The sequence below is a fragment of the Stigmatopora nigra genome, chromosome 9, assembly GCF_051989575.1.
Source record: "Stigmatopora nigra isolate UIUO_SnigA chromosome 9, RoL_Snig_1.1, whole genome shotgun sequence".
NCBI classification, from domain to species: domain Eukaryota; kingdom Metazoa; phylum Chordata; class Actinopteri; order Syngnathiformes; family Syngnathidae; genus Stigmatopora; species Stigmatopora nigra.
The window spans coordinates 10,854,257-10,870,897 of record NC_135516.1 but is presented as its reverse complement, the minus strand read 5'-3'; the positions used below and the strand labels follow the sequence as shown (position 1 = coordinate 10,870,897).

General features: G+C 42.1%; 2 protein-coding genes across 6 annotated transcripts; one reads left to right on the top strand and one right to left on the bottom strand.

The window, feature by feature from the left end:
• Positions 1-51: 51 nt before the first annotated feature.
• Positions 52-11,218, bottom strand: usp33 (ubiquitin specific peptidase 33). 5 transcript variants are annotated; one of them, XM_077724045.1, is made up of 25 exons: positions 11,020-11,218; positions 10,488-10,724; positions 9,285-9,382; positions 9,129-9,182; positions 8,990-9,052; positions 7,438-7,578; positions 7,187-7,298; positions 6,895-6,964; positions 6,355-6,468; positions 6,175-6,253; positions 5,444-5,882; positions 5,154-5,276; positions 4,833-4,945; positions 4,590-4,762; positions 4,449-4,519; positions 4,299-4,332; positions 4,018-4,063; positions 3,764-3,944; positions 3,554-3,680; positions 3,229-3,398; positions 3,072-3,153; positions 2,888-2,996; positions 2,119-2,221; positions 1,771-1,839; positions 52-1,430 (listed from the first exon to the last, which is right to left on the bottom strand). In XM_077724045.1, the coding sequence occupies exons 3-25, from the start codon at positions 9,366-9,368 to the stop codon at positions 1,264-1,266; spliced, it is 2,724 nt and encodes a 907-aa protein (XP_077580171.1). In that variant the 5' UTR covers positions 9,369-9,382; positions 10,488-10,724; positions 11,020-11,218; the 3' UTR covers positions 52-1,263. The 5 variants fall into 5 exon arrangements, with proteins under 5 accessions (XP_077580171.1, XP_077580170.1, XP_077580169.1 ...); XM_077724044.1 differs by having other exon boundaries at positions 4,833-4,948; positions 11,020-11,210; XM_077724043.1 differs by having other exon boundaries at positions 5,154-5,288; positions 11,020-11,203.
• Positions 11,069-15,628, top strand: miga1 (mitoguardin 1). Its single transcript, XM_077724046.1, has 14 exons — positions 11,069-11,233; positions 11,862-11,991; positions 12,253-12,424; positions 12,497-12,712; positions 12,783-12,907; positions 12,977-13,106; positions 13,185-13,273; positions 13,376-13,482; positions 13,545-13,617; positions 13,700-13,786; positions 13,963-14,196; positions 14,273-14,326; positions 14,385-14,501; positions 14,602-15,628. The coding sequence occupies exons 2-14, from the start codon at positions 11,899-11,901 to the stop codon at positions 14,815-14,817; spliced, it is 1,713 nt and encodes a 570-aa protein (XP_077580172.1). The 5' UTR covers positions 11,069-11,233; positions 11,862-11,898; the 3' UTR covers positions 14,818-15,628.
• The last annotated feature ends 1,013 nt before the right edge of the window (positions 15,629-16,641 follow it).

The following is a 16,641-nucleotide window of genomic DNA, read 5'->3' as shown; positions in this document are numbered from 1 at the left end:
ATTGGGTTGATTTTTACTTGTTTCAGATCCATTTTTTTCTTGATAACCACACATTTTTATCCACATTTATTTTTTTATTTGATTTTTATTATGCGAGCCGAGAAAATTTTTGAACAGCTCTTACTAATGGTTCGACTAACACTTACGGCATTCAATAGGCAAAATAATGCCCTCCTCCTCAGTTAAGACTGGCAATGTTGCTCATTTCTACTTACTATACTGCAGTGAAGTATCAAGCTAAGCTAAATCGTGCACATTTAGGAATTGTGTGAAATATGCAATGTTAAAAGCATGCATTCTTGCTTCACCTACCTAAGCCATGTATACACAAAAACAAACAAAAAAAAAACATTATTAACATCCTTTTTTTAAAGTCCCTGTCTGTGATAAATAAGCAAGTGCTGGATCTTAACCAACATACACCAACCATCGTTACATTCAAATATTTGCATGCCTGTTTGGGGAATGACAGCGATTCTCAACTGGTAGAGCCAAAAGTCAACGAAAAGGTGGAAAAGTCTTCAACCCGTAACATTTTAAGCAGCCATTTTTGCATCAATTCCATCTTTGTAGTCTTTGAGTGAATTCCTATTCTGGAATTTAAGTGAATGAGACACCAATCAGGTAAGATTAATAATAGATACCATTAAAATCCTTTGAAAATGTAACCCCAAAAGCCAGTTTCACTTGGAAACACAAAATTACGTGGACACGTTCGCATTGAAATCAACACGCAGATCTCAATAGCCGCCATTGATGGCGATAGACGTCCATTGCATTTGAACTGGGAGGCAGGTGAATGAGTTCAGCTGAGTCAATGTTTGAACTCTTCAAGAATTCGCCAGTAAAAAAAAAGGACTATCCGAACCAGTTGAGAAGCGTTTGGGCAAATGACAATGCACAGTAAATTCCTGAGACTTTTCCGCAGTGAGTCCCTTCATAACCTTAAGCTGTCCATGGGTGGAAGTGCTATAGTACAATACGTGATACATGTGCTCATTTGGTCAAAATAAAATGGCATTCCGTTCTTTTCTTTTGTCGTTATCTAGCTGCGCACAAATAAAATCATGACACCAAAACAGACAACTACATTGCTAATTGAAACCTATCCACATTTTTTTACAATTCAGTTTTGATTCCCTTTTCGGACCAAGCTGTCGCAGAAGCGTGTATAATTAGCGTCCTTTTTTTTGAATGCATTTGAAAATCAAAGTGCAAAAAATTAAAAAGGCCTTATTCTTTGAATTGGATCTCGTTTTTGTTTTAAAGCGAGCGCGTTTCCACCTCGATCTTTTCCTCCGACTGGTGGGAAGGGTCCACGTCCTGGTGGCCGGCGACCACACTCGGTCGCACCGTGACCAGCGGTCCACCGCCGTAAATGGCATGCAGGAAGAGCCACGTTTCCTCGGAGATCTGGCCTGAGTCGGCCCCTGCGTGGACGGAGAGGCAGATATGAGAGAAAATTAGTATATGGTTAAATCTACTAAAAAATAAAGAACTATCTTCCTTCTTAAGGCTTAATTTAAAGAAAAATGGATGTCAACCAGCTTTTTCTTTTAGTATTTTAAATGTGTATTTACTTCACTCTCCTCAATGTTGTTGACAATGATAGAAATATAATCCATTTGTCATCTATCATCGTTAATAGCTGCCAATCAGTTGATTTAATTTTTTTTTATATTTTCTATCTATTTTTGCATTTTTTGAAAGCTAACATTAATATATAGAAATATATAGAATATATAGAAAACAACACAGTTTTTTTTATACCTTGTTTGATTGTTAAATGGCCATTCTTGTTCACAGCTATCTTGGAATTATCAATGGCTCCTGGTGGGTCTTTAAGGGAAGAAAAAAAAACCAATAAATATCATCAGATTTTAGTGTGAAATACATTCTTTGGTGTCATATTTGTAAGTTTCAAAGATGAAAAACAAAAGCAGCAAAAGCCAAAAACACTCAGCTGTTATAAATAGACTTGGCAATACAACAGAAGGAGGGGGGGGGGGGGGGGGGTGCAAGAGAAAAAAGCTGGGAACAAGTGAAATAGCTGATTCAAAGAACCTTGACGCAGAGTTTCAAACTCGTGTAACATTCCAAATAAGATTTTTCACTGACCGTTGTCTTTCCCTTTGACAAAACCCTCCCACTCGCGGAACCACTGCATGCTGATGCAGTATATGACCACGGGAGACTCCTCATCCTGGAAGGCCTTGTTCAGCTGCGGAAAGAGAGAGAAAAAAAACACGGTGGAGAAGAGAGAGGGGGGGTGCGGTGAGTCTCGTTGGGAGAGCGTAGGGAAAGCGCAGAAGCGGAGGCGGCGTTGGGGGAGGAACTCGTGGAAAATAAATGAAGTGAGGATGAAAAGATTGAGAGCACCGAATCAATTCTCTCTGGTCCTTTGCTATAATTACACAACATTCTTAGAATGCTGTGGCCGAGTTGTTGTTGATGCAGAATTTATCGATGCGTGCCTTTTAAACGGAACATAACACACTCGCTTGCCTTTTGCTCAGACGTACTAAAACATTTTCTAGAAATGCTGTTTTTTTGTTTTGTTTTTATAGGCGTGAACAGACCGTAAAGCATCTGTCTTGATGCATTAATGATGAGGCTTTCATCAGCCTTACACCTCTCGTCTCCCTCTGGGGTGATGAGTACCGCACCTCCGCTCGAGCCCGGGCAATCGCAGGAAAAAGTGGTGTAATCGTAATACTTTATAGGGCGAGCGACTACGCTTTTGGAAATGTAGGAGGTCATTTCGTCAAAAGTTATTTGTTGCTTATCTGAGCTCAGTTTGCAGAGTGTGTTGTGTGTGGTCTTTTGTAAAAAAGAGGGGAAATTTGTCATTTTCTATAAATTGGATTGCAAATGTTTTTGGACCTACCCGAACAAACATATCCAGCTCCGTTTTGCGCCGCTTCTCCAACTTGTCCAACTCAACTTGGCACGTGTTGCAGCCGTACAGATGGTTGACAGCGGGTCCTCCCCCGTACCTTTGATTTTAAAAAAAGCGCTGCGGTTGAGTCCAATGGGGCCAAGCCTCAACCGGGCGGGGCGAGTCTGTGTACCTGCTGTAGAGGTGATCCCACACGTTCTGAGGTAAGACGACGGCCAGGTCGTCGATGTAGGCGGCTTTGTTGGGAGGCACACCTGGCACCACAACAAAGAGATATTCAAATGATTGTGTGTGGACATTCCACATTCTGAGATTCGTCTTATTACTACCTCCATGCGGGCACAAGAAGTCGTCGTTGGAGATGGGACCCGGCTCGGCGAAGGTTTTGAACTTGTTGAGCCACTGGCGGGAGATGTGGAACTGAAGTAGGCTGGGCTCCATCATGTTGAGCAAACCTGAAACCCTCCTGCGCTCCTTTGGTGCATCCCCATTGCTCTTCCTGTAAAATGAACAGGGTTATTCGGAATGTTTCTGACTAAAGTCACAAAGAGGCCTGCCAGGATTAATAGCTATCTAATTGAATTAAAATTAAGTTGTAAAAAAGAGAGGGGTGTCATAATATTCCTTTATTTATTATTTGTCTTATTGACTTACTTGTAGAAAAGCACATAAGCCTCAGCGTTTTGGACGTAAGATTCTGACACCTCAGTCACGCTTTGGTCATCAAACTCATACCAAAGATTGTTGAGGTTGTTCCGACAATAAGCGATGTAATGGCCACCTGCAGGACGAAGGGAACAACGCGCTAAAAATTTGAACATTCGAAATAGTATGAGGAAAACGATTCTCCGGGCGCCCACTCACTGCTGGCGGTGCCATGGTGGCAGATGACCGACAGAAGGTCGTAGTTGGCAATCTGCGCCGAGCTGTCCTTGGCTAAGAAGGGCTGTAGGTCCAGCCCCTCCAGTGGGAAAGAAACGTGGGTGCCGATCTTGGTGGAGAACATCAGTTCGTGTCTGAAGCGCTTCAGGTGGATACACAGAATCTAAAAAAAAACAGATATTTCCATGAGGAGACTGGATTAAGGACAAATATTTGTTTTTGTGTTTAGTGAGTACCTCTGGCAAACTTTGCATTTTGCAAAATTTGACTCCATTTCGTAACCTATAAGGGGAAAAAAGATGACACATTTGTCAATTTGACTCTAAATTTTACAAGACAAACAACTGAATTGTTCCATTAATATTTAATGATTGTATATGTACTTAAACATAGGCCTATTACTTAAAAATGTGATTTTTTTGGTTATATCTTGACAATGTCAAATGTTCCCATCCAAGCTTAGTTATTTAAGTAAAACAGGTTGACATAAAATTTCAAAGTCTGCCTGTATACTCACTTCTTGCACTTTTCACAGCTGTACATGTTGTCCCCTAGAGAACCACAAGAAATGAAGAAAAAATATCACTTCTTAATTCAAATCAATCATGGAAATTCTTCTGGCAACCAGTCAAGCCATAAAAACATCATTAAGACTTTACACACTGACCTTTCAGCTCATCCCTGGCAAAAAAAGCCGCCAGACAATCTTGTAGCGTAACCACCGGACCCCAAAACCAGCTGAAAAACAAAAATCAATAACTCAATCTCTATTTCACATCAATTAAATCTAATCCAAATGCCTATGTACCTTTTAATATATTCCATAACGAAGGCGATCCAGCCCTGTGGCGCGTATGCTTCCCCGCAGGATCCGGCTTTCACCAGAGATGTCTGGTGAGTGGCGGAATGCAGCTTGGCGAGGTCTTCCTTCCCCGGGATGGGCAAGGAGATGTCCTGGAAGTTCTCCAGTGTGACCGACACCTGAAAACAAAACGTGTGTGAGCGCATTGATGTTGGGACGTCCCACTCGTTAGTCTCTCTCAACACTGACCCGATCGCAGGTGAGACACTGCACAGAGCTCATGATGGTGCCATCGAACACATCCGAGATGACGCTGCGGTACCTTTTCTGACATTTTGTCTTGGTTGGGGTGAATGTGGTCACTGCTGGAAAAAGGAAGAAAGAGGTAAAATTGCATTTAAAAAAAAACAAAGTTATGCACGCCAATGTTTATGGCATGGTACAGAAAAAAAAACAATTTAATTAATAAATAAGGCTTATTCCATATGAAAGATGTTTGCAGTTATCTAAAAGAAAAATTATTTTTTCAAATAAATTGGACGTTGTCACTGTCAAGTGAAAATGAGGTACCTTTTTTGTGTGCAGTGCTGAGGCTAGGCCACACAGAGGACGTTTTGGGGGGACTGCTGGACATTTTGTGGACCTCCATGGGGACTGGGCTTTGTGGTCTTGTGATGTTGGACATTTGGATGTCTGGAAAGGAATCTGGTTGAGAAGTTCCAAGTCAAAATATAGTAACAGACAATCACAATGAGCTCAATAAAAAGACTGAATTCACAAGGATACTGGAAATGATCAAATTGGCCGATACCTAAAATTGTTTGTGATGGCACTATTAAACATGATTCTTTTTTCCTTACCCATTGTCCTGCTTTGCATCTTAATGTGTCCCTGACTGCTGATAATGGGAGTGTTCTCGGAAGCAGTGTCCACGTCTTTGTCCATGTCCGTGGCGGTGTTGTCCCCGCCGCGGTAGATGTCGTTGATCATGTTCTTCTCCTTCTGCCACTCCCTGTTGGCCTGGACGTCGTCCTGCTCGGGTATCAGCATCTCCTCCTCGTTATCGACGCCCACGACGGTGGCGGGCGCGCCGGCGTGGTGCGACTCGTTGTCGGCCCGTTCGCTGCAGGCGCACGAGTCGCACGACTGGAAGTCGCTGCCGTCCGATTGGTTGTGGTTATCTTCCTTGGGCGGAGCTTCCATGAGGACGCCCACAGAGGAGTCGTGTGGCTCGGGCATTGTTTCCTTTAGCTCTTCGTGAAGCTGGTCCATCAGGCAACGCAGAAACTCCTGCGAGTCCTAATGGGAGGGACGGCATGAAGATTCCATGCATTAGGAAAGGGCTCTCAAAGATGGCGGCCATATATAGAATTTAGGTCAACTTTTAAGGGGCCCTCCTTTAACAAATTTTCAATATCTTATATAACATGGGGGTCAGGCGCATGACAGTTTTCAGCTATGTTTTTATCCAAGTTAGCATTAGCATTTTTTCCCCCAACAACTTAGCCGTAGCATATTAGCGTTGACTCCAAAAACCAAACTCCAAACACAGTTTGAAGAATGCCACTATGGACAAAGGAACATCAGTTACCTGCTCGGAGTATCCTCGGAACATTGGGTTTATGGCTTTGATTCCCTGGAACAGATTAGTCGGGACCACATAGGAGGGCCTGCAATATGACAAAGACATACAAGATATCCGAAAGGAAACCATAACTGGAATTGCAAGTGGAAGTGGGTGATTTTCCACTAAGAAGAAAAGGTCACCGACCTATTTTTGTGCCATAGGTCAGACACGAGTTTCTGGTAGCTCTTGCAGAGTGCTGGCTTCTTATCCGTCCTCACCAGACTGCCACACTCGAGGAAGAACTGTGTCAAAGGTGGGCTGAAGCAAAAAGAATTGTTGTTATAGCTGGACACTATAAGAAATGAAAGAATCTTGTTCAATAAATTGATAAACCAGAATGTCATTTTCCTCATACGTAACAATGGAGGAAAATGTCAATGAAATGTGAGTATCCCAGCTTCTGATTTTTAATACATTTTTCTAGAAGTCATTAAGTTTGCAAAGCCTCTTCCAATGCAGGCCAGAGTTGAATGGCCTCAAGGGATGTAGTGTCCTATTGAGGAATTGCCGTTTGCTAGAAAATGTGTTACTTTTAACGGCGAAGCGCAAAGGGTGGGTGCAATAACAAAGGCGAGCCTTTGGGGAGCCACAACTAGGCTTTTTCTAAGCGGTGATCTGCAGTACCTTTCTCTGAATGTGTGCGAATGTCATGAAGGAAAAGACGCTGCATAGTTGTCGCCTCACCAGTTGGACAAAGCCTGCAGGGCGGCGTTCATGTAGCACGTGTTGCCAATGTTTTTCAGCCCAGTCAAGCCTGGAAAGAAAAAATGGTGGGCAGTTAAATAACCAATCAGAACGAGAGGTGGCCTAAAAAGTGGGTAGGTGTAAAATCGGTCCCATTATATCATTTTGTCTTGCCCACAAGACATTTATGCAGGCTGACTTCAAGATTCTCACAAAAATGAAGCCATGAAATGGGGAAAAAATGCTCGTGATTTTTTTTATCATTATTTGATAAGAATTAAAAAGTACACACCTCGAACATGTACATCATCTTCTTCCTCCGTTTCCATTTCCAGGTCTTCGGAGACTCCGTTAGGGGTGACGTGGAGAGAGACGGGGCTCACGGGTGAGCTTCTGTTGTTAGCCTTCATTCTCATACACAAAAGACATTCCCACACAAACAAATGTATCTTATCTAGACTGCAATAAAGATTACATATTAACAATTATGCAATAATGTTGTCGTCCTATCAATGATAGGAAGAAAGGAGTGCCTGTGTGTACCTGCTGGGCAGCGGCAACAGGTTTACTGTTGGACTGCGGGTGGGGAGGAACTAGTTTGCGGTCCAGAAAGACCTCCTTGCCACAGGCGTAACACCACACTCGTAGGGTGGTCAAGTTGACTGTTAGGTTGTGACTCGTTTCCTGTGAGCGACAGACAATGACAAGAAACATCAACACATTTACCATTTAATGACTCACTGTATACTTAATGTTTTTTTCCTCCTGAAAATAGACTACATGTGCTAGAGAGGGGAAAATAAACATGGCATTTGAGTAGTCGCAATGCCAGCCAAACTATGAAAAATGTACGACTTATAGTCCAGAAGATACGGTACATTGACAGAGGCCAAAGAACTACTTTTAATAGTTGAATAAAGCCTCCGCTTAACATTTAAAAAGACATACATGCTGGTTTTAGAAATGGGTCTGTCAGGGGGTCGACAGCCAGTGAATTATTGATGGTTGAGGCATTAGCGGTCACACAGCAGCGGGAAAGGAAGCCCAGACGACAATGGAGACAAAGAGTAGAGCTAAATGAGGAAATTTAGCAGACCTTTCAAAGCAACTTGATACCTTGATTCAATGTGCTTTGCATCAGTCCATGCTAGGAGTTGTGCCTTGCAATAGAACCTTCATTTTCATGGCGAATTAGCCTTTTTATGCTCCCTTTTAAATCAGTCCCTGCAGCAAAAGCACTATATTAAACATTTTTTCCTTTTTTTATTGAACTAATTAGAAATGCATCTCCCCTAATTACCAAAATCCGGACCCAGATGTAATTTAATCCCTCAACTAAATGGAGGGCAAGATATCACAGTGCTTTCAAATGATTCCCCAGGCACGCAAGTCACTCTTTCTCATTTGTGTCAAGGACCAAAGCGTGTCAGCCATGGCTGAGCAAAGGATGACTTTGCATTTGTAACACTGTAGCAATAAAGCATCCCAGCCAACGACGGATATTGTAACCATGCTAGCATTTTGCCAACCCCCACTTCCTTGAGAAATCACAATTAATAATAGATGCTCCACTGGCCAAAGAGCACTGAATGTCGAGGAGGCTTTGGCTGTCCAAATCCCTGGTATTAAAAAAATGCCCAATATGAAGACCTAAATAATATAGGCAATAAGGAAAAATTAAGGGTTGGCAGCGGTTGTTCTGGGTAGTAGCAGCCAGTAAAGTTATTACATTATGTAAGGAAGTTGCCAAAAAAATGTCAGAATTCTAAATAAAAGGAAATCCATTCAGGTTGATTGCAATTTCTCATTTGTTTTTGGGAGAGATGAAAAAATATAAATTAAAAATGAACACTTTCAGTGCCTCTGACAATGATGTGGCTGTTTTCATCCATGTGCGGTGAATTTAAATCACTCTGTCACTAAGAGACATCCAATTCATTTGAATTCAGGGGGTTGCAGCCAATTAAATTCATTCAATCGCTGCCATTTTAATATTATAATATTCACAGCCACTTCTGTCATATTTCGCTTATGTGTGTCCTCCAACCACCATCTTGTGAATACATGGATTTATCTTCCCACTTTGTTGCCTCACCTGCGAGTGTCCTGTGCTGTGGTCCGCGTGAGATTCTCCACAGCCGACATACGCGCATCCATTCTATTTGCCCCAAAAAACAATATATTTATTAAATTTCCAGATCATGGGTATAAAAAAAACATTTTTTTAGTCTTACCTCCAAACACGCCCATAAATTTGGTCCTCCAACTTTACAGTCTTGACACTGGCCCTGGGATGTGATGATACTACTGTTAGCATGATCTCCGCCTTATCATCTATTTCGAAATATTGTTAACCAAGGAGTGTTGTGGTTTTTGCCGAACGTACTCACGTGTGATTTTTGAATGAGTTCCTCTTTGGTGATCTCCCCCACGCAGTCCAGGTGGGGGCAGTCGCAGCTGGGGGCCGGCGGCATCGTTCACCTCACGGCTGCCAACAATAGGAAAGCAATATGAAACAACGTCACTCACGGCTTATTTTGCATATAAGGCAGATCTTGGGAAAGGGGTGGAAAGAGAAAGCCTGAGTCAGGGCAGACGTGGATAATCACTGATGAAATCAACCCGCATGTCACGTTGCCCCCGCTATCGACGGGTGCATCTTAACGCTCTGTTGTCTTTTGACAGCACAACAATGAATGCCTTCAAATCAGTCTGTGTGAAAGCTCACATAGGAAATCTAAAAATAACATAATTACATTAGGGAATAAACAGCTGCATCTTACAAAATCAAAATGGCTCAAATGGGTTAGAATGAAATACATTAACATCTAAACACTTAAATGTGTCATTCTAAATGAAAATAAATAAATAGAGGTATAATTTGATGTGTCATAACTGACTTAAATATAAATATAGAGTAATGGCCACCCAGTCCATTTAAACCGGGCTGTGAATTGGACATGTAGCAACGTCAATGGCAGTAAAAAAAAAGACTTTCAGCTGAGACGTACATCTCTTTCCCTAAAAATGAAACATTTGAAACGCTTCTGTGAAATATTAAGACATTTCAAGTGCCAATGAATCAAACGCACGCTTCCCTATATTTACCACGGCACAATATAAATTCAATTAGCCATTAATGGTTAAATTCAATTATCCATTAATGGTACATATTTTTGTGCGTTCACCAAAATAAAAAAAACAACAAAACCTTTCACGCACAATAATAACAAGTATAAATTGAAAACATGTTTAATTCGAGAATAATCTATTGAACGTAAATATGCGTAATGACGGCCTTCGGAGGTGAGCTGTCAAAAGCAGGCGAGGCTTTGACACTTTAGCATTAGCATGAAAATGACCGACGGTAAACTCTTATTTTGTTTGGAGAAAAAGCCACCACGTAAACCGAAGCACATGTGGTGAGCAAAATAACGCGGTGGGTGGATGCAACTAACCATATTGTCAAAGAATACAGCTCCTTGTCAGCATTGGGGCTAGCGTTAGCCTCTAGCGTTGCGGTACAAGCCAACAATCCCCTCAGCGGGAAGAAATTAAAACCCCGCCCGTCGGCGACATTCGTTGACGCTTACCTAGACGATAAACGTCAGAGTTGATTCCAAAGCTGCTTATTTTCCACTCGATTGTGTCAATGTTGACGATGGTGGATCTGGTAAACGCCTTGGTCTCCAAATTCAAACAGTTGTTCCTCGGTCGTTCCGACTGGTTGCTAACGTTACAGCCTTACCCATCAAAGATACTTCAGCAGGCACAAGATAGAAATTCTCCTGGTTGGCTTCTTAGGATCGTTTTCGAAGAGCAACACCGGCCTGTCACAAAAGAAGCAAGACAATAATCACCTTGGGAAAATGTCTTTGCAGGATTATGTATCTTTATTGATCTAATTCTAACATTAAAACGACAATTAGTACTGCTTGTGTAAATCATGGTTTGATGGGGGAACATGACATTTACATTTTATGTTAAACAATGACGAATAGAAAATGGATGGTTGGAGCAGGTAGCAAAAGTATTCCTAAAATCTAATGATTCTTTAAAAAAATCAATTTGAATTTTACCTCGAAATAAATGGTTATTAAAAATAAGAATTACGTAATAGCCGACCTTCAATTTGACTTGCAATACCAGCTCTGATCGACCGAGGGCGACATACCCCCATGTAGGTAAAAGGTTGTGAAATTAGCCTAGCCGGCGCCTGCGATAGCCGAGTCGGAGTCGTCCTTGCTTGGCTTCACCTCCGGAGGTCAGTCCGTTCGCCAGACGGACTTTTTGGAGCGGCCTCGCGGCGGAGGACAAGGAAGAGGGGGCACATGCACCGGTAAGATTTCTGTCACGTCGATCTTTCTCTAGAATGAAAAAAATGGTAGATCCGAGAAGTTTACAACGAGTCTTGGACTAGTAGCTGGCTAACCTTTAGCTGTATAGCATATGGGTTCCCACAACATTTTTTTTGCATTCCATTCATAAAAACGCACTCTTAAAGTGTATTGACCTCCTATGCAATGTGTTCCACGAAGCAATTCTTATTGGATTTTAATTTGTGTAGCACATTATTTTGAAATGTCAAAAGAAATTGTTTATACAACAGCACTGATTCATTTTTGAGTACATAAATGAAAAGTTGATTAGTTTGTATTTGTAACATTTTTGGGGGCAATAAAATATTTTGGCCGATTTATATTTTATGAATAATTAAAAAGAATGTGATGAATAGATTTGTCATAGCATAAGGGAGGCAATTGAGAAACTTGTATATTTTTACTTAGAAGCTTTGATTTAATATTGAATATTTTGAGAAATTTAATAAAAACCCAAGTGTTCATGTTAGGAAATCAATCCAAAATGTGTTCAGATTGGCTCACTTGTTGCATTTGTCTATTAACATGCTTATTCCTCCTTGTATCTCCAGTAATAGCTGTTATGTAATCATTTGCCTTGTTACTTAGCCCTGTGCAGTTCCAGGGACATGGTTAGAGCGCTCCAATGACGCAATACTCCCAGTTGTCGGCCAAGGCAGCCGCCTTGCGCGTCATCCACCTGCCGCTAGTCGTGTGCAGCTCCGTGGGACAGCTGCAGGTAAGGCAGAAAGTCCATTTTGTTTTGTTTTCTGTAGTTTTGCCATGCTGTGACGTCATGTGGGAGTTTGGGTATGGGTTAACTGAGGTTGCTTGCGGTCAGGCTGAGATTAGCGGGTCACTCCGGTCAGTCTATTTTTGGCTGCCAAGTGTTATAGTTGTTGTTTTATTTGGATCTGTCACTTCCTGTTCTTAAGTCTTGATGTACCAGCATTACTTATCTAGAATGAACTAGAATGCAGATTTTTGCAACCCCTATCAGGTTAGCACGAGCACCAAGAAACTTCTCGCCGCTACCGCTTTTGGGGCCGTTTCATTGCTGCTTTTGGCTCGCCACTTCCAGAGAAGGCGGGGCCGTAAGAAGGCCGGGACGCCGCCGCGGCTATGGGAACAGGCCGGCATCCAGTTCTTGTCCTCGGTGGTGCCGGAGGATGGTGAGACATCAAAAGCAAGTAGTCTACTGCAAAAATTCAGCTGAGCCTATCTCCAAACTTTCTATTCCTCAGATAAGAGCAGTTGTCAGAGAAGGACTCTCTCCATCAACTCCAAGCCAGATTTCTCACTTCCAACTGACCCACTGAGGGAGCGGTCTGAGAGTCTGGTGTCCGACTCGGATACATCCAGCAGTGCCACTTGCGCTATCGAGTCCAGCTGCTGGGACCGACTAGGCGACGCAGACATCTGCAGTGTGGTCGCCACTCCTGAAAACCTCTATCTCATGGGTAAATTCAATGGGGGGGTGTCTTCCAACGTCGTTACGTGATTGGAGACTGATGAAGTTTGTCCTGCCAGGTATGGATTTATTCGAAGAGGCGCTGAGGCGGTGGGAGGAGGCGTTAACGTTCAGGAGCAAGCAGGCTGAAGACGATCTGATCAAGACGGGGGCCGCAGACGCCGTTACTGAGGAGAACATGGAAGTACGTGTATGTTTAGAGCAAAAATGGTATCAATTAATCTAGTCCTGAACCCCTTTTTTCCACTTGCAGGACGTGGTCAGTGCAGAGTTTGTTCAAAGGCTGAAGACACTTCTACAGCGGGCTTATCACCTGCAAGGCGAATTCGAGGGCGCATTGGGGTGTGCGGCGGCGGAGCCTTTGTCCAACCCCATCAACCACGGTTGGGCGCTGCCGCCATGATCATGAAAAATGAGGTTTCATAAGCACCAGTGCATGACTTCTTCTTTTTGTCTGGTAGACATTTTGTCTCAAGAAGAGCAAGATGATGGGTGTCTCAGGGATAGCATTAGCATCGCCTCCACGGACTCCTTTGTGTCTGTCGCTGAGGTAAGGGAATGCAACTTGGCTATTTGACATTCAATGAATGAGGGGACATTTTCCACTTTCCAGATATTAATGGGTGAGTTTGTAACATAATGTTTATGCCAGTTGTCAGAACACAAGGAGCTAAGGACAATCTACACGCTAACTCATCCCTTCTACGAGGAGGCCTTGCAGATGGTAGCGGAGGGCAAAATTTCCTGTAGAGTCTTACGGTAATTTAACATGACATGAAACAGGTCTTTGGGCACATTTGCTAAAACTATTCCTTTTTCAGGACTGAGATTTTAGAATGCTTAGGTGATGAGGATTTCTTAGCAAAACTGCACTGTGTCCGTCAGGCAAGTCAGGTTGGTGGTGCCCTAATTTCTCCATTGGTATGGTGTAGCTTCTAAAGTTGTCTAAAAAAAAAAATGTCTCCTTGTTCTGCAGCTCATCTTGCGAGAAAGAACTACTAGGTCGTTTCTGGCTGACACTGGAAAGAAGATTTTATCTTCCATTATTGTTAAAGCACAGAAGGTACAACTGCTGTAGTGATGTCATACAACCTACCATTTAACTAATAACACAAAAGCTTCACATTTCTTGTCATAGACAAGAAATAGAACAGCACTTGTTCTGCTTCTGCAGCATTCTACTTCGTAGTAGTCCCACCACTAAAAAGTACACATGCCAATTGTTACTTTTAATTTCAGAGCCCAAAGCGGTTCGAGGAAGTATTTGAAGAAATGATGTGCTTCCTGGAGCAAGCTGAACATTGGGAGAACACGGCAGTGGAGCTGGCCACGCGTGGCGTCAAGCATCTCAACTTTTATGATATTGTGCTGGACTTCATCTTGATGGACTCCTTCGAGGATCTGGAGAATCCGCCCGTCTCCATCCAGAACGTGGTTAACAATCGCTGGCTCAACAGTTCCTTCAAGGAGACGGTGCGTGACAACGAAACATAACAAGCCACATAAAAACTGCTGGATATCTTTCTAATGTTTTTTTTGTTCTTGTTAGGCCGTGGCGTCAAGCTGCTGGTCTGTGCTAAAGCAGAAGAGGCAGCACATGAAGGTATGTCCATTTCACTCAAGGTACATGGGCAAGATTGCTTACCCTTTCCTAAACGCAGGTTTCAGACGGCTTCATTGCTCGCTTCTACACACTGTGTGAGCAGATCAGTCCTGTCCTGGCTTGGGGCTTTTTGGGGCCTAAGAGTCCCCTGCATGACTTCTGCTGCTTCTTCAAGGTTTGTTTCATATCATCAGTGGCAAAAATTTAATTTGAGTGGATTGAATTTGTACTGTTAAGTTTGCGACAAAAAAATGAGCTATATTGTTTTCTTTTAGGATCAGGTGGTACACTTCCTCAAGGACATTTTTGACCTGGACAAAGTCCGCTACTCGTCCGTGGACAGCCTGGCGGAGGACATGTTGCACCTACTACACCGCCGCTCCGAATTACTGTTGGCCTACCTGGGTGCAGACTCTTTGCGGACCACTGGCTACAACACCCCTACGCTGACTCTTCTCCCTGATAATACTGCGGGGGCTTGTGTGCAGTGAGTGCTTTGGATTTCATAGGAGACTTAGTCATCTTTGCACATTTGTCTAGGTTCCCATTATGTCCCACCCACTGCAAATGTCTGAATAATGAGCATTATTATATTTATCCTAAGTGTACATACACAGCAAAACACTATTTTCATGACATTGGTTTACTTGTTTCAAAATTATTTTTACATTAAGAAATAACTATTACATTTAAAAAAATATATGAAATTACTTACCATTTGCTCTTGCTTGATGGAGGTAAAGGCACTGGAAGGGGTCTGCAGAACGACGATGTCAGTCAAATATATTATTATTAAATGTTCACGATCATTTAAGTATAGAAAAGCCAATTCCACACTACAGTGAGTTATCACCGCCATTATCTAAGAAAAGAGAACAATGCAAAACTTTTGCTTGGTTTCTGCACTTTCTTACATTATTGTTGGCACAGTCAAATATAATCTAATGGTACTTTAAGTGGAGAGAATGATATATTTAAAGTTTTTAGCTATTAAGACTGTTGAAGGTCAAAGTGGCTACTCATTTTATCACTTAAAAATGGAGATCTAGTATAGGTCATGCGAAACAATTGTGTTGGATAATGTATTTTATTACACATACAATATTTTTTCAGTCTTGTGGCCAGAGTTTGATGTATATTAAAGTGTTTTATTGTACTGTTTATCAAGTAACTGCTTTCTTATGTGTGCTGCAATTGAAGACTACAAGATCAATGCAATAGAAATGACTGCATGCCAATCTGTGCTAAAAATGTTGTGGTTCAATATTAAAGGTCTTAAGCAACACATCTGTTGCATTCACATTTTAAGTAGTCTGTATTTTAATATTACAACCTAATACGATTGATTTTTTTTCAAGCCTTTTCTGGGGACAGCTCCCCAGGTTTGCAACCCGATAAATGACCGACATTACCGCATTAGTAAGCTGTACAGAAGCTGGATACAGATCCAGATTACTCGATTGAGGTTTTTTGATGTAGGGAGATATGGAAAACAGGACCAGACTTGGTCACCCACCCGCCATATTATCTTATGAGCCAGTTAGTCATCAAATATGTTTCGGACACCTTTATTAATAATGAGCATGACAGTAGGAGTGAGCAGATATAGTACAGGACATATTTACCTCTCTCTAGAAGGCTTCCTCCCACTAAACAACCCCCCACCCCCTTAAGGCAGAGCCTGAGTGGGACATTTCAATGACACAATAGAACATATTCAAAGTTCAGTTCCTGTCCTCATCCAACTTTCTAAAGCATTCATTGCAACAACCATGACGACTTTAAATCATATCGGGACAACAACCTTCAGACGACTCTACAAATTAAAAAAATCACTATAGCAGCGTTTAATAAAAACAGTCAAACCGAGAGAAAACATGCCTAACTTACACTTTTTGCTGACACAGAAAATGGCATTACTTTTTGATTGTCTGTGTTATTCATAATTTTTTTTTTTACCTTAAGCACTGGAGCTCTTGCCCGGCCTACGCTCGGCAGAAACTACCACAGGCTCTGATTCTAGCGCCTAAGCTTGCAGCGTCCTCCAACACTGTGAGCAAGAAGTGAAGACGTTTCAATGAGTACGTCAGCACTGTGCTTTGAGAGCAGAGTACACACCGCCAGAGAACATTGGTCAGCATGTTTCTAGGGGAAAAAAACAATAGCCCTGACCTTCTGTAACATGCATGACAATTTTTTTTTTTTTTAGAAAAATGAGCAAAGCCAGTGGTCATATGCACAGAGAATTTCCTCAACATCACTTTGTATTTCGAGTCAAATCAGCAAAGTCAATACGTGTCAATTATCAGTTCAGC

What these genes read in the sequence shown, in the direction of transcription:
- usp33 (XM_077724041.1), bottom strand. Translation starts at nt 9,368, where the DNA reads ATGCCGCCGGCCCCCAGCTGCGACTGCCCCCACCTGGACTGCGTGGGG. An exon ending in AGTGTCTCACCTGCGATCGG is followed by an intron (nt 4,763 to 4,832) that starts GTCAGTGTTGAG and finishes TTTTGTTTTCAG; the next exon opens with GTGTCGGTCACACTGGAGAA. An exon ending in TGTCAAAGGGAAAGACAACG is followed by an intron (nt 1,840 to 2,118) that starts GTCAGTGAAAAA and finishes CTTCCCTTAAAG; the next exon opens with ACCCACCAGGAGCCATTGAT.
- miga1 (XM_077724046.1), top strand. Translation starts at nt 11,899, where the DNA reads ATGACGCAATACTCCCAGTTGTCGGCCAAGGCAGCCGCCTTGCGCGTC. An exon ending in TTACTGAGGAGAACATGGAA is followed by an intron (nt 12,908 to 12,976) that starts GTACGTGTATGT and finishes TTCCACTTGCAG; the next exon opens with GACGTGGTCAGTGCAGAGTT. An exon ending in GTCCAACCCCATCAACCACG is followed by an intron (nt 13,107 to 13,184) that starts GTTGGGCGCTGC and finishes TTTGTCTGGTAG; the next exon opens with ACATTTTGTCTCAAGAAGAG.